Source organism: Rana temporaria, chromosome 3 (assembly GCF_905171775.1).
Source record: "Rana temporaria chromosome 3, aRanTem1.1, whole genome shotgun sequence".
Classification (NCBI taxonomy): domain Eukaryota; kingdom Metazoa; phylum Chordata; class Amphibia; order Anura; family Ranidae; genus Rana; species Rana temporaria.
The window spans coordinates 105146145-105172696 of record NC_053491.1 but is presented as its reverse complement, the minus strand read 5'-3'; the positions used below and the strand labels follow the sequence as shown (position 1 = coordinate 105172696).

At 43.0% G+C, this 26552-nt stretch overlaps 2 protein-coding genes across 2 annotated transcripts in view; one reads left to right on the top strand and one right to left on the bottom strand.

Moving 5' to 3' along the window:
* Positions 1-11482, bottom strand: part of LMF2 (lipase maturation factor 2) — a 38646-nt gene extending 27164 nt beyond the window's left edge. The window contains exons 1-6 of the mRNA XM_040343179.1: positions 11300-11482; positions 6352-6605; positions 5053-5081; positions 4198-4394; positions 1961-2139; positions 1458-1593 (exon numbers count right to left, since the gene is read on the bottom strand). Of these exons, the coding sequence (XP_040199113.1) occupies positions 1458-1593; positions 1961-2139; positions 4198-4394; positions 5053-5081; positions 6352-6605; positions 11300-11393 (889 nt within the window). The 5' untranslated portion in view covers positions 11394-11482. The remainder of the gene's footprint in view (positions 1-1457; positions 1594-1960; positions 2140-4197; positions 4395-5052; positions 5082-6351; positions 6606-11299) is intronic.
* A 2255-nt stretch (positions 11483-13737) lies between these two features.
* NCAPH2 (non-SMC condensin II complex subunit H2) overlaps positions 13738-26552 on the top strand; it is a 47910-nt gene continuing 35095 nt past the window's right edge. Inside the window, exons 1-3 of the mRNA XM_040343178.1 lie at positions 13738-13882; positions 16097-16213; positions 19292-19393. Of these exons, the coding sequence (XP_040199112.1) occupies positions 16106-16213; positions 19292-19393 (210 nt within the window). The 5' untranslated portion in view covers positions 13738-13882; positions 16097-16105. The remainder of the gene's footprint in view (positions 13883-16096; positions 16214-19291; positions 19394-26552) is intronic.

Sequence of the window (26552 nt, the reverse complement as noted above, 5' to 3'; positions counted from 1 at the left end):
AGAGAAAGGGACTAGGGACACATGTTTCCCTGTCCCTTTCTCAGCAGCATCAGCTGCGCTGAAAATGAATGGAGTGAAGACAGCGTATTCTCTTCATTCATAAACTGAAACGTAATCAGTTTACGATGTTTTAATTATGTGAATGGACAGAGTCAGTGATCACTGACTGTCCATTCGGAGCAGTAAGGAGCTGGATTTACCAGCTCCTACCCCGCTCTCCATCCTGACAGTTCCAGGGGGTGGAGGAGGAGCACGGAAGGGGAGAGAAAAATGGAGGAATACACTGCGGGAATACACTTTATAGCAGTGATTGGTGCCTGCAACTTCCCAATGCACTGATCACCCCTGACAGTACAAGTATCGGGTGAAGCATCGGGAGCATTTGCCCGAGTACAAGTACTCGGGCAAATGCTCGGTATCGGTACCGATACTAGTATCGGGACAACCCTAGTTACTATGCACAGCTACATCGGATTCTGTGTGCACCAGTTTTAGTAAATCTCTGCCAATGTTTGAACTAGTGTTAAACTTCACTCATAAAAGGTACCACAGACCAGGAGTGTGGGAAGTACTAAGATGGGCTCTCCTAGACAACACCTAGCCTGACTTCTGCCAGTCATGGAAGGATCCAAGATATGAATTATTTATTAAGCTACTGCCAATACTTAAAAATGTGTGAAGAGAAGCACGCAATTACCCCAGATTTTCTCATATACCATAGTTTAAGACCTTTCAGCTGCTTTGAGGAACAAAAAAAATGATAACTAAACTTTGTAATAAAAGGTATTTTTGACATAAGGTATTTAAAAAAGGGGTTGCAAAGGTGAATTTTTTTTAATTAACAAACATGTTATGTTATACTTTCTTCCTCTTTGCAAGGGTTTTGCACAGAGTGGCCCGATCCCCCCCTCCTCCCCAGTGGTGCTCCCTGCATTGAGTGTCCCCTCGGAGACAAGCTTTCCAAGGAGACACTCATGCGGGCACGCTCCCGAGTCCTGCTGCTGTGTCCATTGACACAGACAGCAGGACTTTGCACCACGTCACTGGATTTGACTGACGGTAGCCGGAGCCATTCAGTCTGTCCAATGAGGACTCAAGACAGCGGCTGGAGCTGCTGAGCTCGTTCTCATCGCTGGAAAGATCAGGTTCAGTTAAGTAAAAAGGGGGCTGCTGCACTACAGAAGGTTTTTCACCTCATTGTATAGAATGCAATAAGCTTCTTAATAAACTACCACAGTGCTGTTGAGCGATGTGGTAGTTTATTAAGTCTATCTGTCACAATGCATCTGCCTGGCCTTATCAGAGGTACAGCCAGACAGATACACAGACAGTCTGTATGACTGTGGCATTACACCATTACAAAATAAATAATAAATTACATGCAAATAAAATTTTATTTATCATTTTATTTTTTGTAAAGGCGAACTTATCCTTAAGTACTATGAGGCAGTAGTCACCTTTCTGCTGTGCTTTTTTTCCCTTCTGCTCGGTTTTTAAATGCTGGTCATCCAGAAGAGGAATGCAAAGAACCAGGGTAAGCAGGTTAAAGAAATTGTAATTTCCAGTGAGTATGATGAGAACCTGTAGGAACACCTAAAAAACCAAAGAAGGAAACCATCAGAATACTAAGGTCTCACTCACATCGGGATTAACAAACTTGCCATTGTATGCATTCTTAGGACATTTCTAAATACAAAAAAAAAAAAAAAATGATGTCTGGAATCTGTGTCCAGAGGTCAATTATACTCTGAATGCATGTAAACATATGTAGATGCAAGTACATTTAAAAATGGTAAGAGAACTTAACCTGGGAAACAAAGATTGTTTAAACTTGAAAATTTCAGCTGTTCAACAAAGGAGCCCAGTATGAATGTAGCCCAACAGCGAAAAATTAATGTCTACATATTGCATTCTGTAGACTGGAATTGAACATAAAAATTATATTGCATAATAAACTTACCTGAGAATAAAATGAAAAAAGACGAAGCCTTCGGGAAGGCAGGAAGAAAAGCCATGGAAGCCCAATTTCTATGACATATGTAGCCACTACTGATAATTTTTGGAACCACACAGGAAGCTGATGGGCAAACCAGGCAGCTGGAGTTGGGATACACTGGGTCTCATAGTGATAGGTAAGAGCTAAGAGAGGGAACAGTTGTAAAAAATGAATACATAGCTAAAAACAAATATTTTTTTGGAAAAGTTCACCTTTTATTATTTTCACACGTATCACAACGCCCTTTTCTGCACTGTGGTAAAAGCAACTTTTGCCTTTGCATAATGGATCTCCTTTGTTCCCCATACATTTTAATACTGACCTGGAAAGAATTCAGTTTATCAGGGACACTGACAGCAACAAAAACCAAAGAGAAGCTCTCATTGCCCCGGTGTTAATTTTGGCAGCAAATTTCAATTTAGTCTTAGGACTAAAATGGCATTTTAGTATTCTGGAATTGTTTTAATCATATTTAGTCGACTAAATCTCCAGTACATTTATTGGGTCAACTAAAATGTTTTAGTCTACGAAATTAACACTGCGTTCCCCATTATCCAACACTACTTTCATTGCTTGCCTCCTATGGAAGATTCTAGTCACTGTTTGAAGCATTAAAAAAAAAAAATTATATGAACAGAATCCCCCCAACCACACAAGAAAGATGGATGGAGGAATCCATCCTTGCTGCGCCATTGTATTCTTACAGCAAACTCCTCCACTGTCAGAATACACTGATCAAAAAAATTAAAAAATAAAACAGAGAGAGTCCAGTATGGGGTCTGTATATAAATAGCAGTCCGCAAGTGTGAGGATAAAAGTGCTTTTGAGTAAAATCCCTGGTGCTAGATGGCTACAGGCTCTAAAATTAGCTAAAAGGCACTCTGCAAATATACCAAAGAAAAAAAAAGGAGCAGCGCCATCTAAGTGCAGCAGATCATGAATTTATTGGCAAATGCAAGACAGCAACTTACAGTGTGTGACCAATTGCCTGAAGGAGCATGCATGCTCCAAAGCGCACACACCCAGGAGTAGAAGTGACATCGCCGGACATATCCAAGTGCACCTGAGCCTCCAGAAAGCGTTGGGAGCCACTAGCGCAGCTAGGACCACTGGTTTTACTGCCATCCATTGATGGCTTTGTCCTCCAGAGGGTGCTTAACCATATACCAAGAGCGCTGATGCGTGCACACACAAAGTTGCCGTCTCGTATTTGCCAATAAATTCATGGTCTGCTGCATTTGGATGGCGCTGCTCGCTCTTCTCTTAAATACACTGATCAGCGGCTGCAGCTGCCGATTGACAAAAGTCAATTATTAAATCAACAACTGTCGAGCGGCAACAACCATAGAGAGAAATTCATTAAGTCCCTGCTTAAAGGATAATATAAATTATATAAAATCCTGCTTAAAGGATAATATGTGAATATATAAAATGCACATTTTTTTGCAGGAAAAAAATAAAAATAGTGTGCATTTACATTTTTTTTTTGTAGGAGCCTGGAAAGCATTGCACCCATGATCAGCAGATTGTGGTTGTCATGCAGGACTTCTATAAACAGTAAGTGAGCTGTGTGCCTGCATATTGTATTCCCAGGCAGAAGAATCAACTAAACTACCAAAGCGCTCAACAGCGCGGGGGTCGTTTATCGAGAACTACATGCTGACAGCCACAAAGGATGTCAGGACTTGTAGTTCATTCATACACAGAGCTCTGTGAATGAACGTTGCAGCATTTTTTTTTTTTTATGACAGCTAGTACAGGGAACTTTTCCTATTACTGCTGTCACAGGGAGAGAGCAGTGGGAACATGTTACAGCTTAAAAAAGGGTGCAACATGTTCCGAAAGGTGAACTTCTCCTTTAACCAGCTGAATTTTCATCCATCAATGTCCAGCCTAACAGTAGGATATTAGACGCTCTGGTATAAAGATCAGAGATACTAGACAAAGTACCCCTTCTGCCAATCTTCTAGAACTGAGGTCACAAAAAAAGGACTTTGTAAGAAATGGTATCTATGCCTGCCCATTAAAATGTTCCATCGATTTCTGACAAGAAACCAAGTAAAGAATAAAGATCCAGTATCCAAGGAAGCAGAATGGTGATAGGAAAGAAGCAACATTTTACTGACATATTTGGGAATAAAAATTAAAAGCAGAATTTCAAAAGAGAATAGTAGAAAAATGAAAGTAACAACTGGCCTCACCTGTCAAACCCCACCATGTGGGACACCGGCTAGTTAGTTTTACAATTCCAGATGCAAACATAAGTCTAAAAAGCAGCCATCTAATTAGCCAGAATGTGATGCCATCATGAGGAACCCAGGTATTTGTCTTTGAACGTAAAGCATGCAGTGGAGCCACCAATATTGTCAAAAATCCTGCTTCTAACAGAAGGCTGTCCCTGAAAAAAAAAAAAAAAAAAAAAAAAATTACATTCTGTTCCACTATGAGTTGCTTTCATTTACTCCGAGTGATCTTTCATGGGGGCTGTGCCCACACTGCAAGGGTTAACCGCTCGTTTAGGTGCAAGAGGCATAGAAAAGAAGCTTCTTCCGATCCACTGAACTGCTAGATCGGTCTTTGCAGTGCCTTCTATTCCACACTCATGCGGTCCTGACATTAATCAGGATTCATAGCCCTGCATTGAATGCGTTGACACCAAGGGACAGTCTGCAGCCGGAGCATGGGGGAGCGGAGGTTCAAGTGCTTTTATTATCCCCTTGACTAAACAGTTAAAGTGGTAGGAAAGCCCACCTTGTTTACATGTACCTGCAGGTAAGTGGATAAGGCTTACCTGTAGGTACAGTAAATATCTCTTAAACATGCACCGTTTAGGAGATATTACTGGTGCATTTGCACTGCATGTTCAATGGATGGCATGCCGTCTATTGACGTCACCCCGCGTGCACGGGGGTGACGTCATTGCTCAAGTTTTTTCTTTTTTTGCGGTTTACTAGCGTTTTAACCCTTGCAGTGGGGGCTGTGTCCCAATGATTTAAAAAATATCCTTAGTTTGGGCTTTAAAGAAACAAACATATTGCTGCAAATTAAGAACTTACCATTGGAAATACAGGAAAACCTGTCCGACCTGCAGAAACAGAATGGGAAATATAGTTTTAAATATAAAATATCCCAATTGCAAAAGAGATTTACAGAACTATCATGGAAGCTACCTTCCCTTCTGAATTTCTAGCTTCGTTACCTTTCAATAACTGGCTGTAAACCCAATTCATGAAGTTTGACCTAAGCAAATATCTAGTGTTATTATCTTATCTAGGGCCGAAACATCTAATTGATTAATCGACAAATAATCGATTATGAAATTAATCGATTACAATTTTCATAACCGATCGGCCAGTAACATAATGGGGTTAAAAAAAAAAATGTATCCCTTTATAGTACAAAAAAGCCAATCGCTACTGTAAATATTACTTTCACTGTCCCACAGTAAAAAACGAACCCCTTACAGTAGCGATTATTTGCTCTTTTTGTACTTTTTTGTTTTTTTAACCCCATTATGTTACTAAACATCTCAGGCCTGGGTCACACCTCGGTTTTTTGATGCTTTTTTGCAGAAACGCACTACAGTTCAGTTACATGTTTTCCTATGGGACACATTCACATCCATGATTTTTTTTCAGCTGCTGCGTATTTGGAAAGGCCAAGGACTTTAACGCAAAAATATAAAAATGCATTTTTTTTTTTTAAAAGCTATTATCCGATTAATCGAAACAATAATCGGCCAACTAATCGATTATGAAAACAATCATTAGTTGCAGCCCTAAACTGATCACATGTGCAGCATTTTGGCAGTTGCAGATCAAACAGAAGCAATCCGTCAGTAAGAAAATGTGCCTAAAAATAGAGAGTAAAGCCCTGTACACATGGCCGGGAATCCCGTTGTGGGGGGGGGGGGGGGGGAACGTTGGTTTTCCTGACGGGATTCCTGGGAAGCAGGTTCTCTATTTTCTCGTCGGGATTCCCGGCTGTTTTCCTGATGGGAAAACTGCTAGGGAGCATATACACGGCTGGGATTCCCGGCCAAATGCTCTCCTGGCAGTTTTCCTTCTGGGAAAACCGGTCTTGTGTACAAAGCTTAACTGAGCATGTTCAGCGCAGGGTGAAACCGTGTATTATTGATTTGAAAGTATACACACTTATTTTTAATGTTTTACATAGCTATACCTGCAAAAGGGGCCAGCCTTTCGTGATTTTGCAGAACTTTTCTTAAAGTTCCACTTTAACATTTCATACTTACTAACCTTTCATTAACATGCCAAGCTGGCAACAAGTCTAAGCAGTCTGACCCTTTTCAGTAATAAAGGGGTACATGTTCTGGATACATGAGGCAAACACACCTGATAGACAGATAAGTAGAGGATCCACAGCAGAAGAAACACCAGGCTGTCACGAAGGACACTAAAAAGCAATGCACCCAAAGAAAGGAGAACTCCTAGTAAGCAGATGAGTTCCATCCCTTGCTCTGTATCCAGTCCTACCCTGGGACCTAACCAGAGTAGAGTAGGAGAGTCCATCAGTTGTTCCACAAATCCTTTACCAGTGAAGCGGAGCATTCTCCAAGCAGGCAAGATTCCTTCACGTCCATACAATCCTGAAATGATAAAAGAACTTATTTAGAAATCTTCACAACACCCTTTAAATACATGCAAAACCTCAAAGGCACCCCAGTCTAAAATGGAGGCCCCCCCTCACATGAGAAGTTCTCAAGCACACCGCCTTTAACATTACCGTCAGCCCCCCCACCTTTCACATAAAGAGGTCCCAGTCCTCAGCCCCCCCACCTTTCACAGAGTCCACACACACTCCTCAGTCCCCACACACTCCTCAGTCCCCGCCCCCTTTTCACATCAGAATCTTCAGCCCCCACCCCCTTTTTACATCAGAATCCTCTGTTTTTTAGCCTGGGATTGCGAGAGGAAGGGTTGCAGCAACTGTCAGGTTTTAGATTATATTTGTGTCCTGGTTCAGAGCATTTCTCCGTTTCACTGCACATCCCCCCCAACAATATATCATGCTGGTTCGATCTGAAACTAAAGTTTCTAAGTAATCCTCTGCAGGAACCATACACGTGCAATCCTTTTCCGATGTCACAGATCTGTCAGCTCTGTTTTCATGCTAAAATTACCTGTGTCAGGAGGACAGCGTTATATGCGAGTGCACCATTTTAAAAGTTTATGCTATGCAAAGTCTTCTCTTTTACATATAACCACTTAAGAACCCCTTCACGCCGATATACGTCGGCGGCTGGGCACAGGCACGTACCTGCACATTGCCTTTAAGAGCCCAGCCATGGGGTCGCGAGCGCACGCAGGCCCCGATCGCCGCCGGTGTCCCGCGATTGGTCACATGAGCTGAAGAACGGGGAGAGGCGTGTGTAAACACACCTTCCCCGTTCTTCTGTGTGGCGGTGACACTGATCGTCTGTTGCCTGATATAGGGAACAACGATCAGCGACATACCTACAGCCATGCCCCCCTACAGTAAGAATCACTCCCTTAGGGCACTCTTAACCCTTGAGCGCCCCTAGTGGTTAACCCCTTCACTGCCATTTTCACAGTAATCAGTGTATTTTTATAGCACTTTTCGCTGTGAACAAATGTGTCAAAAGTGTCCGATGTGTCCGCCATGATGTTGCAGTCATGAAAGAAAGAAAGAAAAAAAAAAAAGCTAATCGAGTAATCTAGTAAAAAAATAATTCATAAAAATGGCATAAAACTATCCCTTATTTGTAAACTCTATAAATTGTGCGCAAACCAAACGATAAACGCTTATTGCGATTTTTTTTAACCAAAAAAAATAAAATAAAAAAAGAAGGTAGAATAGTTCTCTGCCTCAACTGAGGGAACAAAAAAAGATTTTTTATCTTTTTTGGGGATATATATTATAGCAAAATAAAAAAAATATTGCATTTTTTTTTCAAAATTGTTGCTCTATTTTTGTTTATAGCGCAAAAAATAAAAACCGCAGAGGTGATCAAATACCACCAAAAGAGAGCTCCATTTGTGGGAAAAAAGGACGCCTATTTTGTTTGGTAGCCACGTTGCACGGCCGCACAATTGTCAGTTAAAGCGACGCAGTGCCGAATCGCAAAAAGGGACAAGGTCCTTAACCTTGCATAATGGTCCAGGTCTTAAGTGGTTAAACATCGGGCACCTGAGGATCTGACAGAGCTGTGACAAAGGGAAAAGTATTGCACATGTATGGTTTCTGCAAAGGATTACCAAGAAAGGAAATGCATTAGTTGCTGGCCATACCAGTATGATATCTGGTGAGTCATTTTGGACATAAGTGGTGGTGGATTGTCACAAAGGTGTGGCGATAACACAAGAAGATTTTTTTGGGGTTTTGTTTATTATTGGTTTTAGTTGAAGACAACTAATATTGCTGAGAGTTTTTGGGACTCTTGAGCGTTTTACATATCAAAAATTATACAAACATTTTGTTGCACTTTTTTTTTTTTCATGATACATACAATTTAAAATTTTTGGGGAATCAGTTTAATATGTTTGGTAAAAGACCTGCTTGCAAGCAGGTCTTTTACCAAACATATTAAACTGATTCCCCAAAATTTTTAAATTGTATGTATCATGAAAAAAAAAAGTTAATACTTGTAGGGCTCTCAGTATTGAGATCTACTAGTGCAGTGATGACGAACCTTGGCACCCCAGATGCGTTAGAACTATATTTCCCATGATGCTCACCTACACTGCAGAGTGCATGAGCATCATGGGAAATGTAGTTTCAAAACATCTGGAGTGCCAAGGTTCATCACTGTACTAGTGTAATATGTTTCACAGCACGTTTACACTTGTTTATTTATTCAACTATGTATCTTATTGTATCAAATTTAGATACCATTGCAATAGCACGTCAGCAGTTGGCCATTTCACATAGATGTGATTAACACTAAAAAAATCAGGCGAATATTTTTGTCACATCCGATTCCAACCTTCCAAGCGAAAATTTCCGAAGGGACAAATTTTTCTCACAAGGGAACAGAACAATTTTCATTTAATGTGTACCGTTTTTGTACGAGAAATATCAGAAACAAAGGACTGCACATGATCAGAAACAAATAAAATTAAAAAAAGCTTTTGTCGTACGAGAATTTTTGGACATTATTTCTACCCTCGGTTCCAACTTGCTTTGAAAAATCAAGGAAAACCAGCCGACCATTCGTGCGATTTTCTCATAGTGTGTGCGGGCCAAAACCGCAGACGCTAATTAGGCTTAAACAGGAACACTTGTTGATCACAGCGATGTTCTTTTGCAGACATACCGTATTTATCGGCGTATATCGCACACTTTTTCCCCCTTAAAATAAGGGGAAAAACGTGGGTGCGCGATATACGCGCACCCACGATTTTCCCCTTATTTTAAGGGGGAAAAAGTGTGCGATGTACCCCGCGCTCAGTTTGAATGCCTGCGCCGACATATACTGAGTGGAGTACACTCGGCTACATTCGGCCAGGCTCGGCTTCGTTCGTGCTCACGCATAAACGTCACAGAGCGTGAGCACGAGCGAAGCCGAGCCTGGCCGAATGTACTCCACTCAGTATATGTCGGCGCAGGCATTCAAACTGAGCACGGGAAGCGGCGATTCGACGGGGAGACAGCGCGGGTGAACACCAGCGAAGCCGCAGACGGACCCGACGAGGCCGCCGATGGACGCCGCGCAAGACACCAAAACTAAGTAGTAAATTTTTTTTTTTAACAGGAATTGCAGGTCCACATTAGGGGTGCGCGCTATACGCCGGAGCGCGCGCAATACCCCGATAAATACGGTACATACGATATACAGCTGTAGTCTTGAATACTTCTTTATAGTGTATTGGGAGCATCTGTTCTGGAGGATTTTACTTAGCAAAACAAACTTGACATAGTTTGTAAATCTTCATTCCACTAGAAAAACGTGTTTTTATTTTGAAAATGTTGCTTGCAGATACAAGTAAAAATAAACAGGAAAAAGGCTGAAACCAGAAACGAATCAGGCCATCCCTTTAGGAAAAAAAAAATAAGAGGGGGATGGGGACTTCTCCCCCGCCCTGTTTAATTTTTAAAAACCCCCTTGACTGTCAGGTCCCCGCCACAATATTCTTCCCCGATATCGGAAGCCAGCTGTCTCTTCTGGGTTCAGGCAGCGGCCCCCCCAATGATGCAAAGCCAGACCTGTCCTCTTCCATCTGCAATATGGAAGCCAATGCCTTCTGGGATATGTGCATATCTCAGGAGGCACCAGGAGGTGGAGCCCTACATTCTCACCTAGGAGAGGATGGGGGAATAATTGCAAAGCATTTGAATGGCAGTAACATGGTATTTAAATATATATAAAAAAAGGGGGGGGGGCTTCATATTGCTGTGTGTGTAGGGATGGGGGGGAGCAAGGTTACATTTCAGTGAAAAGGGTCATTTTTGTCATAGGCGGGCCTTTAACACGCAGCCCTCCAGTGCTGAGCTGTCACCTCCCCCAGTGCTTCCATCTTCGCCCGATCTTTTATTACCGTTCACCCTCTCCAGGAGTTTGAATGGCTGCACCAAGATGACGATGATTCACCTTTAAGGAGAGAACTTTTCATATAGACTGTAACTGGTGTAGAAGTATGGGGACTGCACTAGTGTGATCATCTGCTAAATTTTTTCTTTACAGGTACAAAACGGCAAAACGTTTAGGAGATAGTCATGGTAAATCTTAAAGTGACACTATGGGTTAATTTTTATTTTTAAATAACAAACATACTTACCTCCACTGTGCAGTTCGTTTTGCACAGAGTGGCCCCGAATGTCCTCTTCTGGGGTCCCACGGCGGCTGTCTCGGTTCCTCTCCGCAAGAGCCAACCCCCTCTGGGAAGCGCTATCCCGAAGGGGGGGGTTACCTTGCGGGTGCGCTCCTGTGTTATACACTCAACGTGCATAGCGAGTAATTGTACATACATACATACATATATTATTTTGTATCAGGATCATTCTGGTTAGGGGTGTGTGTGTGTGTGTGTGTGTGTATGTATATGTATATATATATATATATATACACATACATACACACTGCTAACCAGAATGATCCTAATGCAAAATAACATGCATTAGTTACTTTGTAGTGGAACGAGTGTGCTAAGAAAACATTTGCATGCAATCAATGAATAATACAACCACTGAGCCCGCCTTTGTATGTTAGTAAACTGCTACAAAGTATCAATGACCGCCTATATGTGTGAGGAACTGCGTGTTCTATACCATCTGCAAGCACACACCATTATTATTCCCCCACTATGGCGTGCACATACATACCTGGAATCTGTGTATACAGGGACAGAAAGGCAGACAGGTAAATCCCACTCATCCCCCATAGGAAGGCACCCCGCACCGCACGTTGCTCCCCCATTCTTGCAGACTTTCCGCTCTTTGCAGCTCCACTGGATGAGTCACAACGTGGACGGTCCGCACATGCGTATTACACAGTGCCGCTCGCCCTTACAACAGCGCATGCGCGTGACTCTCATTCAAACTGTGCACTTCCTATCGCGCACGCGCAGTACATGAAACGAGCGGCGTAGCACCGGATAACGCTGGACAGTCTTGTATGTAGAGCGCATGCGCCTCATGGAGACGTCCTAAAAATAGAACGTCCTAAAAAGTGTTCCTAGTCACCAAAACGGAACAGGAAATGGGCTGATTTTTTTTTTTGGTTATAAAATGTGTACAAGCTTTATTAATATAAAGAAATTGGAACAGCTGAAAGTTTTAAGGGAAAACCCTGTGACTACTAGAGCATAGGCGTGCGCAGCCTATTGCATACCTCCCAACATTTTGATAATGGTAATAAGGGACACCTACTAGCAAGTGTATGTAGGCATAGGACACACCCCCTTAAAGGGAAAAAAAAGGATTAAAGGGGTTGTAAAGTTATTATTTTTATTATTATTTTTTTTTAAATAACAAACTTGTTATACTTAACTCCACTGTGCAGCTCGTTTTGCACAGAGTGGCCCCGAACCTGGTCTTCTGGGGTCCCTCGGCGGCTGTCTCGGCTCCCCCCTGCAAGGTACTCAAGTTCCTGCGGGCGCGCTCCTGTGGAACAGCCGGCGGCTATTGCCGCTCACTGTATCACTCCGCCCCACCGCGTCATTGGATGTGATTGACAGCAGCGCGAGACTTTGGCTGCGCTGCTTTCAATCCATCCATTGTAGCCAATCAGTGGCCAGGATGAGTGGTGAAGAAGATGTTGGGGGCGAGTGCGTAACTTTCGAGGGGTCAGGTAAGTATAACGGGGGCTGGGGGGGGGGGCATTATTGTTGGATTTTTTTTCAGCTTAATGCATTAAGGTGAAAAAACATTTACCTTTACAACCCCTTTAAAGGGGTGTTCCAGCCTTTTTTTAAGTTTATTAAAAGTCAGCAGCTACAAAAAGTGTGGCTACTGGTCTTTAATAAACAGACACTTACCTGCTCCACGGTTCCAGCGACGTCTTCATTCCTAGTGTGGGCACCCGGCAGTGACAGCTTTCGGCTTCACGGCCGGGCACCCACTGCGCATGCGCGAACGGCACTGTGCATGCGTGAGCAATAAGGCGATTAAGCTATTCGCCTTACCAGCCCCTCGGCGGAAGGAGGAAGTGGGACAGGAAGTCCCACTCCTCCTGACCCCCCCACTCCCCCCCAAAAAAAATTACATGCCAAATGTCCGTGGAAAATCTGACAACAATTGTCAGATGGGGCGTACAAACGGTCGGATTTTATGCCAACAGGCTGTCATTACACAATTCCCGTCGGAAAATCCGATCGTATGTACAAGGCTTAAGACACAGCCGTTTAACACACCAAACACGTCTGCAACACAGACAAAACCCACCCTGCAGCACATGGTAAAAACCCGCCCTGCAGCAGCAAGGCACAGTCTGACAATTAGGCCCCTTTCAGACTGGGGCGGGAGCCGCGGTGGCGGTATAACGCCGCTAAAAATAGCGGCGCTATACCGCCGGGATTGCCGCGGGAATCAGCCGCTAGCGGTGTGGTATTAACCCCCGCTAGCGGCCGATAAAGGGTTAATACCGCCCGCAATGCGCCTCTATAGAGGCGCATTGCGGGCGGTATTGCCGCGGTTTCCCATTGTTTTCAATGGGAAGGAGCGGTATACATACCGCTCCTCTCACTGCTCCAAAGATGCTGCTGACAGGAGATTTTTTTTGTCTCCCGCCAGCGCATCGCCTCAGTGTGAAAGCCCTCCGGCTTTCACATAGAGTCTGCAGTGAAGGAGTTTTTCAGGCGGGATAGCAGCGCTATTTTTAGCGCTGTACCGCCTGAAAAACTCCTCAATGTGAAAGGGGCCTTACGGTCTCCCTCCGTTGTTTGCATAGCTTTGAATATTGCCCATCCTGTCATATTGCCTCAGGGGATCTGCGCATGCGCTGTGTTTACTGCACCCAGCTGATCAACATATCACAGGCCCATCGGGGAATTTTTTGATGGGATGCATTTCTCAATAGAACACCGGCATGCAACTACTACGCATTAGTCTATGATCAATAAAACCAGGACAGGCTGACAGCTCCGCTGTTCCACAATTAATCACTAGAGGGCGCAATGGGTCCTTCAGGAAACCAAAGAGGAATCCTATCGGCCAATTAGTAGAGGATACGGGACGCCATCTTGCTACGCCCATCTCTCAGCCATCTTGCTACGCCCATCTCTCAGCCATCTTGCTACACCCAGCTCCCGACAACTGATTGGTGGAATTCGAAGCGAGAGAAAGCCGTGAACTAGGCGGGAAAAACAAAAAGGGCGTATTGGAGGTTGCTGTGATCCGGAAGCGAAGAACGGGTTTTTATTATATATATGTAATATTATATGTAAGCCGAACCGGCGTGTGACAAAGGTGAGCTGGGGAGGGATGAATAGCCTGATCGGGCGGTGTGTGGAGGAGAGGGGAATGAATGTCGGTTGATTATCGTTGTATTGGGGAGATATTAGGAGGGCCCCTGAGCTGTATGGCTCTGTAATGTTCCTATAATGAGTGCAGCACCGAGTATAACACTCTCCTTATACAAAGAGGACCTGTCATGAGTCACCCTCCATTGGGAGTGTTGGCTGATTGGCACCCGGAAGCTTGTTCAGTTGAATGCGCAGACAAGACGTGTTTGCTAGCAGCTTTGGGGGTATTAAGAAATAATGTCGCCACAAGTGTGATGCTTGTTTTTGGAAATGTGCACAGAGAAATGTTTGTTTCCACAATGCCTGAGGGGCTCATTCTCATCAGTGGGCGCACGTTACTGCGTCCTGTGCAGCTCTGTGTGCGTCTGCATGTCGCACGTTCCTTCAGCGCACGCCGGCAGCGTGTTGGTGTAAACTATACTAAGCGGACGCGGGGAAGATCGCCTTGTCTGTGCGCTGAGCAGGACTGCTGTGAATGAGCCCGAGGTCTAGCTTCACACTATTGTGGGTCCTGAGTGCCCGGGCATTTGACAGCAGCTTGTTTATTTGAATGGGCTGCTGTGCCTGCAGGGAAACCCCCCCCCCCCCCCCCAACCTTTTTTCCAAAGCGCACCTGCAGGGCAATCGCACAACGGTGCTGTGTCACCACGTGCCCAAAAACGGGCTGCATTTTCAGGTGCATGGAAGCAGGGCGGATTTGATTTAAATCAAGTCGATTTAAAGCGTTTTGTTAATCCAAAAAATTAATAAATTGATCCTGCTCCTTTTTGACCCCAGGTCTGTACGGCCCTCACAGCAGGGGGTATCGCACACAATCCGGTGGCTGCAACCACTGGGATTGTGTGTGAAACTGACAGGCAGCCTCCTGCCTGTCGGGTGAGGGCATTCAGGTGGCTCCGCTGCCACCGGAGCACTCTCGCACACCCCCGGGTGCTGCTGTACTCCGCTTGCCCATTGGTGGGCCCTGGATCTCCATGGCAGGTCCCGGCGGGTAGAGGGGACTAGGGGACACACGACACGACCGCTCTCCTGGAAAGCAAATATATATATATATATATATATATATATATATTAATATAATTGTTTTTTTTTGTTTTTTTTTTACATTCAGCTTTTAGTGGGGAAGCCCACTGACAGCTGGTGACTCTTCGGTTGTTAAAGTGATTGTTATTTAAAATAACATGTTATACTTGTCTCCTCTGTGCAGTTGGTTTTGCATAGAGCAGCCCAGGTCCTCTTCTTCTCTGGTCCCTCTTTTGCTGTTTTTGGCCCCTACCTCCTTTTAAGTGCCGCTCAGCCAACAGCTTGCTACAGGGGGCACCCAAGCCGAGTCAGAGCTCTGTGTATCTATTTAGACATGGAGACCTGGCCCCTCTCTCTCCTAGCTGGCTGACTTTGACAGCTGCGGGAGCCAATGGCGCCGCTGCTCTGTCTCAGCCAATCAAGAGGAGTGTACTGGATGGCTGAGGGGATCATGGACATCGCTGGAGAGAAAGGGCTCGGGTAGGTAATTTTTTTGGGGGGACTGCTGCACACAGAAGTTTTTTAATCTAAATGCATTAAGATAAAAAACCTTCTGCCTTTACAATTCCTTTAAGGACATGGCGGCTGGCTTTCCAGCCCCCTACTTAGAAACCAGCTATATACAGTGTTAAAATAAACTCAAAACCCCTTAAAAATTTGCAATACAAACACAACACTTGCATTTCTGGTGCAGTTCCATTAATGCCTATTACCCCCGTAAATCGTGGTGTAATTGGGGGTAATTTACCTTTTTTGCATTCCCTGCATTAGGGTACAAATCCTGATTTGGGTCCAGGGCTTTCCCTTCTCACTGGACTCAATGAGAGCAGCAGAAGCCATTGACTCCTGCCGCAGTCAAACAAATCCAGACACCAATGAGTGGGGCCGAGTCGATCTCTACACGTCTGTAGCTGCACGGAATGTGGCTCGGGAACGAGCTTGCACGATTATTCCCCCCCCAGGCTAATATCAAAAGCAATGTTGCTTTACTTCCTGTTTTGGTTTTACAGTGGAATTTTTGGTCATCATGTTTTTAATACAAAGATGTAGAATGTTGCTGGAAGAATATGAGTCATATAGTTGTAGTATTTTTGTGATTCATGAATGGAATTATCTTTTATGTTTCCTTTTATAGTTCTAAACCATGGAAGATGCGGAAACGAGATTCGTTCACCTGCTGCAACCAATCAGGGATATGACCAAAAACTGGGAGGTAGATGTAGCTGCTCAATTGGGAGAGTACTTGGAAGAGGTAGGTTGCTAGTAAATGCTCAAAAATGGTGGCGTCTGTAATTTTTAATCCTTTACATTATTTACCTGTTGTTACATGATTGACTTATTGATATATTTCCAACCTACAAACCGTTAAAGCCCAACTCCAGGAATATAAAATAATTTGTCTTTGCAGTGGAGCAAGGGTTACATGCTTATAATGTCTAGAGGTAGAGAAATGTTTACCTTATTTCTTGCTCCAGCAGGGTCACTTAGTGCTGCAACTAGTCCTCTGAAGCTACTTCTTTAAGCCACGACTGGCTGTTGTTGCACTGCAAGAGTGAAGCCCTGGAGATGTGCTTTTAAACCCATACTCCAGTAGTAAATTCTGTCAACAGAACGCGAGACAAATGGCAGTTGTCGGCCATGTTTCTCAATAGAGTACATGCATACCCCGCTTTATGTACTCTCACTTTACGTACACTCGCAAGTACGGACACATTGGCGTCTATGGGAAATCTTGGTCAGCTTGACATGGCACTGCTCCCAAACCATAAATGACAGGAACACCAAACATTGGGAGCACCGCGAGGGGACCCAGGACTACAGCATATCCATTTTTTTGGGGTCAGCCAGCTTGCCTAGGTAATCTACAGTTTCATAGTCCTGGTTCCCCAAGTTTGGTGTCACTTATGGTTCAGGAGCAGAGCCATGTCAATTTTACCAAAATTTCCCATAGACGTCAATGTTGAAAACTGGGAGTAGTGCCATGTCAAGCTGACCAAGATTTCCCATAGAGCTAGTGTATTTACATGCATTGAGAAGTGAAAGAGGTATTGCGTCACTTTAAAGAGGTTGTAAACCCTCGCCGTTCTTCACCTTAATGCATTTTATGCATTAAAGCGGAGCTCCGCTGGTAAAAAAATATATTAAAAGCCAGCAGCTACAATTACTGCAGCTGCTGACTTTTAATATTAGGACACTTGCCTGTCCTGGAGTCCAGCAGCGTCCGCAGCAGAGGACGAGCAATCGCTCGTCACTCTGCTGCCCCCCCGCCATCCTCGGTGAGGGAACCAGGAAGTGAAGCGCTCCGGCTTCACTGCCCGTTCTCTACGGCACATATACGAGTCGCGCTACGCCTGCCGATTGGCTCCCGCTGTGTACTTGGAGCTGAGTGTTCCAGAACACAACAGGGGGAAACGGGAGCTGACGGAATGCCCGTAGTCTGCCCGAGACTGTGTGGCCGGAAGTGGGTGCAAATACCTGTCTCTAGACAGGTCTCTGCACCCCCCTCCCTCCTGAAAGGTGTCAAATGTGACACCGGAGGGGGGGGGGTTCCGATCAGCGGGAGTTCCACTTTAGGGTGGAGCTCCGCTTTAAGGTGAAAAACCTCCTTTGCTGCAGCAGCGCCCCCGAGCCCCCCTTAAACTTACCTGAGCCCCGTAATTCCATGACCGGAATGAGCACACCAGCTCCGGCTGGTGTCTTGTGTCCTGATTGGATAGATTGACAGCAGTGCAGCCTTTGGCTCCCTCTGATTTCAATCAAATCCAATGACGCGTGGGTAGGGGGGCAGAGTCCTGCTGTCTATGTCTACGGACGCAGCAGCAGAACACAGAAGCACGCTCGAATGGGTGTCCACTAAGGAGAGCGCTTCTCCAGTGGGACACTCAAGAAGAGGAGGTGCCAATTTTGCCAAATGTCATACTTGCCTCCTCTGTGCAGTTGGTTTTGCACAGTGGCCCCGATCCTCCTTCTGGTGTCCCTCTGTGGGGGTGCATAGAATGCATTAAGGTGAAAATACATAAGCGTTTAGAACCTCCTTTTTAAGTACATTTTTGTTTTATATGCATGCTCTGGTACAATTGTGTACTTAAAGGTGGGGTAATCCTGTAGTATTATTAATCAGCAATTTTATAATGTAAGATGGTGACACTAAACTGCAGACATCTCCATGCATTTATTTGCCCTTGAATAACTTTTGTAAGTTAGTCCTATCCAAGGTCAAAATTGAAGAAATCATATATTAATTTTCTTCATTGTATTTTAATTACCGTATTTATCGGCGTTTAACACGCACAGGGGTATAAAACGCACCCTAACTTTAAGAGGGAAGTTTCAGGAAAAAAACCTTTCCACAGCCCCCTGCATAGAACACGCAGGCACAGTTTACCCTCTATTTTCAGGGTCAAAAAATTAGTGTTATACGCCAATAAGTAAAGTATTTTTAGCCTATTAATCTGGGCAATTTTATGACTCTTATTATAGTTCTAGTCTGCACAGTACAAAACAGTTTTTATGTAATTAAATAAAGCACTATGGGGTTGATTTACTAAGGCTGGGTTCACATATATGCAAATTGGATGCAGGTTTTCCCCGCATTCAATTTGCATGATGGGCGAGAGTGTTCTCAATGTAGAGGGTTCACACAGGTCATGGGCGGTCTGGATTGCAGAAGGGTCCTGTGCGTGTTTGAGTTCGGTTCAGGTGCGCATTCAGGCAAAGATTTGGACCAGACCCCATGCTGTGAACTCGGCCTTAAACTGGAGAGTGTAAAATGCGGTGCATGGTAGCCAATCAGTTTCTAACTTCAGCTTGTTCAATAAAGCTTTGACAAAAAATCTGGAAGCTGATTGGTTTCTGTGCAGAGTTGCACCAGATTTTACACACTCCAGTTTTAGTAAATCAACCCCACTATGCCCTGTGAGTAGGCACTGATATGTCACAGAATTCAGAGCCTGCCTTCTGAACTAAAGAGGTGCTGGGAGGAGCAGTTTTCAGTTGTACCTTTATTACAGGAATCGCTGCTTGCAAGGTCCTTTGGGATATGTAGCTCTTTAGAATTCAGAGGGTGAACACAGCAAAACAATAAAGTTAGAACACTTTATATATATATATATATATATATATATATATATATATATATATATATATATATATATATATATATATATATATATATATATATATATATATATATATATATATATATATATATATATATTATATTATATATTCTGCATAATGATAAAAAATCAGTGCAGTGCGGCTTTAAGGGATGTGTTTTTTATTTTTATGATCACATCTAAATGTACATTTCTTTTTTTTTTTTATATAGTTGGATCATATATGCATCTCATTTGATGGAGGTAAAACCACAATGAACTTTGCAGAAGCTGCTCTCCTGATTCAAGGATCAGCATGTATCTACAGTAAAAAGGCAAGTGTCCAATTCCTAACGAAAAATGTTATTTCATAAATGGACAAATTTTTCCTTTTTAACAAATTTCTACATTGTATAATTGCAAGTAGCAATTAATCTATTTATAATTCAATAAAGCAGTTCTTATGTTTTCTAAATATTCACAAGTAATCCTGTCGGGTTTTTTTTTTTTGTAGCTGAAGTGAACAAGTGGCCATTTCAGCCACAAGCGGCCAGGCTTGGTTTTCTTATAAAGTGCCCCGCTAACTTTGAAATCTGGGATTATGTTTTTCATAGACAGAAACCAAATCGATCATGGTATCTTTGCTGTGAAGTCTACTTTGTACTCCTCTAAGCTGATTGACTACAAACTGACGAACATGCTCAGAACATTAATGCCGCGTACACATGATGGACTGATGGACCGTTTTCATCAGACGAACCGATCGTGTGTGGGCCCCATTGTTTTTTTTTTTTTTTAGCCATCAGTCAAACTAGGAACTTGTTTTAAAATTATATGATGGTTAAAAAACCGATAGGGAAAAAAACGATCGTCTGTGGGTATGTCCATCGGTTAAAAATCCACACATGCTCAGAATCAAGTCGACGCATGCTTGGAAGCATTGAACTTCATTTTTCTCAGCACGTCGTTGTGTTTTACGTCACCGCGGATCGGATTTTTAACCGATGGTGTGTAGGCACGACTAATCATCAGTCAGCTTCATCGGATATCTGATGAAAAAATCCATCAGACCGTTTTCATCAGATGAACTGATCGTGTGTGTACAGGGCATAAGGAAGACTACAGTGACCATGAGAATTCCAGTTGCCCCTTACTGAACGTATCGCCTTGCATTTTATGGTTAGTGTGGTACTTTGAAGAACCACTAAATCTGCATGTGTTATCCTGCCAGTAGTTGTCTGTAGCTGGAACCGCGGGTGACAGCATTGTCCATCGCTTCGGCTACACATACTATCATGTTTAGCTGTTAGTCTAAAGATGCCATTGCCTGTTCTGCATACCCCTACTGGGGAGGAAAGTGCTTAATCTGGATGGGTTGCCTTTGGCCCTGGGGCCCCGAAGGATGGTAACTGGACCTTGCATAGCAAGAGTAGGGATAGATACCTGAAATATGGTGACTTTGCTGGCAGGTTGCTATTCAGTTTAAGGGCAGGGATCCTCTGAGGGGAGTCATGTCCCTGGGTACTCTTTTTGTGGTGCACCACTATGAGGAGTGAATATTGGGCCTACAGCCCTACTCCTAGAGCAGTGGTTCTCAACTCCAAAACCCACTAACAGGTCAGGTTTGCAAGATAACTGAAATGCATCACAGGTGAAATTTGCTGCTCAGTGATTGCAGTATTCCAGTCTGTAGAACGGGGATAAGCAATTAGCGGACCTCCAGCTGTTGCCAAACTACAAGTCCCATCATGCCTCTGCCTCTTGGTGTCATGCTTGATGCTGTCAGAGTCTCGCTATGCCTCATGGGACTTGTAGTTTGGCAACATCTGGAGGTCCGCTAATTGCTTATCCCTGCTGTAGAAGATCACCAATGCAAGGGTCAGGCACATTCTTCTCACTGACCACCAATGTAAGATATATATTCTTCCCACTGACTGCCAATGTAAGGGACATGGAGTCACTGTGGTGCCATTTAAGGAGGACTGGTTCTTCATATGGACTATTTATTTGCTCAAACCTTCATCATATACTGTATTTGATTTTCATTTACTTGGCGCAGCTTTCCCCTCTTTCTGGAACCTAAGAAAGGCCTTTTATTTTTTGTTAAAAAAAAAAAAAACAGCAGTGATTTATTAAAATGAATATCACCAAAAGAAGCACTAGTGTGGAAAAAAGAGTACAGTGTAGCATGACTGTGCATTGCGCAATTGTCACTTAAAGTGTGACAGCGCTGAAAATTTGCCTGGGCAGGAAGGGGATGAGAGTGCCCGATATAGTAGTTAAACAATGGACGCTTAATTTTTTTTATTTTTTTCACTCAAGGTCGCGCAAATTATCAGAGCCTTTCAGTGCACACTGCAGACACCAGCAGAATGTCAGCTGTGTGGAAGTATTTTAAAATGAACAAGGACAACCCACGGATTGCAGACTGCAAACTTTGTTCTGCCAAATTATCTAGAGGAGGTACAAAAATCAGTTCTTACAATACCAGAAATCTCATCAGGCATTTGAAATAAAACATAAAAGTGAGCATGGAGAATTTACCACTAGCAGTCGCACTCGGTAGCCAATTTTGCAGCAAACTTTTGCCAGAAGAGAAAAGCTGTCAAGAGACAACCCCAGGGCTGTAAAAAGCACTGAGGCACTCACCCAATTTATTCTGGAACCTCTTTCAATTGTTGAACATGGGTTTTCATCAATTTCTTAATGTGTTCCAGTCGCCACTATATAACAGACGTCCTCTTACCAAAGATCCATGGCACGGTTAAAAAGCACATTACCATCATGTTGCAGAAGGACATAAAGGCAATTGGCTTCACCACAGACATCTGGAGCAGTAGTGAGTCCACTATCTCTCATCAGCTTAACGGCGCAGTGGATAGACGGCGCATTCTCTCGGCATCAGGTCATGCTCCATGCTACAATATTTGAAGGCTCCCACACTGGTCAAGCAATAGCAAACATACTTGAGGAAAAGCTTCAGACTTGGGTGATTTTCAAAAGTTCTGTTCATGTTGTGGTCCGGGACAATGCCAAAAACATGGTAAAAGATATGGAAGATGCTGGACTTCCCAGTATTTCATGTGTTGCACATACACTGCAACTTGCTGTCTCAGAGGGACTGTTATCACAGCGCAGATGCTGTGGAAGTCGGGCGCAGAATAATTGGCTACTTCAAGAATTCTAACCTGGCATACCATCGGCTGCAGGACATCCAGATACAGCTTGGTCAGGCAGTAAGAAGACTCCCAACAAGACGTGCAGACTTGTTGGAGCAGCACATTTTAGATTGCTGAAGTCTCTATTTGAGCAGAAACGGGCCATTGGAGTGTATGTTTCTGAACATGAGCTCCCTGCCACCATTACTGCAAACCAGAGGAATCTTATAGAGAAGTCGATCAATATCTTGGCTCCCTTTTGAAGAGATGACTCGCCAAGTGAGTTGTTCAGATGCGTTTGCCTCTGATGTAATTCCTGCAGTCTCAGCACTACAGAAAGTTTTATCAAGTGGATGAGGACCATGGTATCAAAACAATGAAGAGCACTTTGCTTGCTGCTTTGCAGAAGCGCTTCTCTGATACGGAGCGAAACCCACTTTACTGTATCGCAACTTTACTCGATCCAAGGTAATAATTTTTCTGCTATTAAATGTAATCTTTTCTTAATTCACAGAATATACTGCATTGATTCATTGTTGATCTTTATACCTAGAATTAAGAGAAAGAGATTGTTCTGTAATTCGGACACCTCCAAGGAGGCAAAAGAAATGTTTTTAATTCTGGAACTGCAAAACATTTCTGAAGAGACAATTGTATCCGAGGAACATGAAGAAGCTGCTTCCAAAAGGCCCCACCGTGACCAGCCAGGTACCAGTCTGGACAGTATATTTGCAGAAATTGCTGGTGAAGATTCATCTACGTCTCCAAAAGCTGCTACTCTACAGCTGGATGTATAAAGAGAGAACTCCCGCGCTGTCAATGTGATGGGCTAAAGGGGGGGGGGGGGCACTGCTGCAGTCACCTATGAGTTTACCTTAATAAACAGTGAGTCAAGTGAAAAAAGTGGTAATGTCTGCGCTGTGTGACCAAGGAAAAGGTGGGGGAGGGGGAGAGGGTGGGGAAGTGAAAAACTAAGTGGGTGGGGCAAAATCTGGCGGACTTGAGAAAGTGAACATCAAAAATGTCTAATAAATTTACACAGCAAACTGGAGTAGAAAATATATAAAAGTGAAATGCAATGATAGTGTATATATACTACACATAAAATGCGTGATAAAGTGAAATACAAAAAACCTTATACAGGAACTTCTAAAAGCACACAATTGGAGTGAAAACACAAATACATATACTGAAAACGATATTCTACATAAAGTCTCTAAGGTGATCCCAGCAACCAAACGAAGTGTTGAAAGATAAGGATGAGAGCTTCAGTGTCAAACCACCTCCTGTGATGTCTGGCCGCTTACCTCACAACCGATAGATAATTCGCCCAGCAAATGCCAAAGGACTCACAGCCCAGCATACAGAGTGTTAGAAAGCAGGAACCCAGCACAGGTGTCGGAAAGATGAGAGCCACAATGTGCACAAAAGCTGTTGTACTGACAGATCGTGCCACAGCAGACAAAGGTGAATTTAGGGACATCCAGCTATAAGTCTCGCAGGGTGCATGTAAAAGATGGCAAGGAAATGATAGTGTAACTCTGTGATCCACAGGTAGGCACACACAGATCACACTCTTATGCACTCACATTAATGAGATAAATAGTGGACATATCTCCACGAGCGCCAAGCTCGCAATCTTCCTATTGTCTCCCCTTAGCTCTTCCTCTTTCACAAAGTTATACACTCAGCAGCGGTTAGGACTCAGAGTAGCGATATGTTTAAAGAAGGGAAGGAGAAGAAGGCACATCGCGCAATCCCATAACACATTTATTAATAAAAGAATAAAAAAACACTAACATCCACGAGCGCCACGCTCGACTGCTTGCTGTCAGATGTTGCTTGATTCTAGTGCTCCAATCCCAATGCGTATCGTCGCACCACGTGACTTCATCAGCTGGAAGCTTACCTGGGAGAGATCACTGTACCTCATTCAGGGAAACCCCTGAAGTACTGGGCAGTTCATAAAGTGAGGTTTCCAACTCTGGCTAAAATGGCCCAGAAATTTCTTTCTGCCCCATGCAGTAGTGTGGAAAGTTAAAGACTGTTCAGCTTGGCGTCTAACGTGCTTACTGATTGCAGAAACAGGCTTATGGCTGAACATGCAGAGATGCTTTTATTCCTTAAAGAACTTGCCACTAACGTTTGAGAAATAATTCTATTAGCTATATTGCCTGTTAATCCAACCCATACTGTTCCCCATGATTAAACAATGCACTTAGTTTTTTTTTTAATGTTTTGCACTTTAGTTGTTTTTTTACATTTTGTTATTTATTATATCTTGATGTTGTAAAATATTTTTTTTTTGTATTTATCAACATGCTCTGTGAAAATTCTTTAGAGTTTTTTTTTTTACTACTGCGTGCCAAGCAAATAAAACATATATATATTTTTTTATAATGTCTTGAGTTAGTTCTTCATAATAAAAAAAAACAAAAAACGAGTACAGGGTAAAGAGTATCGGTACTACTTGGTCCTAAAAAAGTGGTATCGGGACAGCCCTACTCGTATGTCAATTTCCCAAGGACAACCTCTGCATATGATGCTGAGCATGTGCGCACCTTCTTTGGTTGACCATGGGAGGTCTGTTCTGAGTCGGTCCTGCCCTGGTCTTGACTACTGCAACAGCTCAGTTTCAGGGTCTTGGCAATCTTCTTATAGCCTAGATCATCTTTAAGTGGAGCAACAATTCTTCCCTTTTTTTTTTTTTTTTTTTTTTATAAGATCCTCAGTTCTTTCACATAAGGTGCCATGTTGAACTTCCAGTGACCAGTTTGAGAGAGTGAGAGCGAAAACACCAAATTTAACACACCTGCTCCCCATTCACACCTAAGACCTTGGAATGTACTCCCTTTTGTTGCCAGCGGTTTAGCTATTTAATGACTGTGTGTTGAGTTATTTTGAGGGGACAGCAAATTTACACTGTTATACAAGCTGTACACTCACTACTTTACATTGTAGCAAAGTGTCATTTCTTCAGTGTTGTCATGAAAAGATAGAATAAAACATTTACAAAAAAAGGTGAGGGGTGTACTCTCTTTTGTCAAACACTGTAGCTCTTGCACAGCAGCCTATGGCGGCAACTACTCTGTTCACTGGTGCCTCCGCAAATATTGGAGCACTTTTTTTTTTTTTTTTTTTTGCTGGGTAACATACAACATATGGTGTTTTAAAATATAAAAAAAATATGCGCTGTCTCATGTGAATCAAAGTGAAGTATTGTGAACAAACATTACCACCATGTGATTAAATAAACAAACATAATGTGAAAACGCATTCACCAGAAAATTATTCATCAAAACTTTTCTAAAAAAAAAAATTCAATTTTTTTTTTCCCATTTAAAAAAAAAAATGTGTTTTTATAAAAAAAAAAAAAGTGTCCTGGTGTTTTCATTCCAATCAATGTTCCAAAAAATAAAATAAAAAAAATTCTATAAAATCAAGTGAATCACTTCCAGTGAAAAAATATTTTCTATTTGGAAAAACAAAATTGAATTAAATGTGCTTCTTTTTTTTTTTTTTTTTTTTTTTACCAGATCCCAATGATCTTTAAATTAGAAGAGATCATATATTGCATCATACTCGGAGTCGTAAAAGTACAGCGGTCTTGCCTATATTTAGTGCAAGGTTTTTCTATACTAAACATACAACATAGGTGTCTGGCCTTGGCAGATGCTCCCCTCAGTTGGGTGACTGCCCCATTTTTATTGGGCTCCCAATATCCAGGTAGGGAGGACCCCCCCTGCACACACAGCGGGGGGACATCGCAGGATCCTGGTGACAAGGTAAGTATGTCTCTTGTATGCTTTTGAAATTTGTCCTGGGCTTCATCAAGTTACTAAAGATTTATTTTGATTTCCTATAATGTGAAAGGGCAAATTCCTGTTAATTTTCTGTGTACATGACCGGGTATTTAAAGAGGAAGTAAACCCTCTTCAAATAATTCCGTAAAAAATAAAAATAAAAAAAACACCTGCAAGAGAAAGGCATAATTAGCATAGCATACTAGCTCATTATGTGGTACTTACCTGAAATCAAAGTCCTCCTCGTTCACCGCCACCATGTCCCTTTGCAGCTTCTTCCTGTTATCGGCCGGAGCAGCAGTGACGTCACTCCCGCGCGGGAATATGGCCTTAACCCCAACTATGCCATTCACAAAAAAGGCACGCTCAGTGCGCCTCCGCTGTTGTCTACGGCACCTGTCATTATTGTCAATATCTCCTAAACTGTGCAGGTTCAGGAGATATTTGTTGCACCTACAAGTAAGCCTTAATCTAGTCTTACCTGTAGGTGCAAGTTGTGTGGTTGGCTTTACAACCACTTTAAGGTGAACATG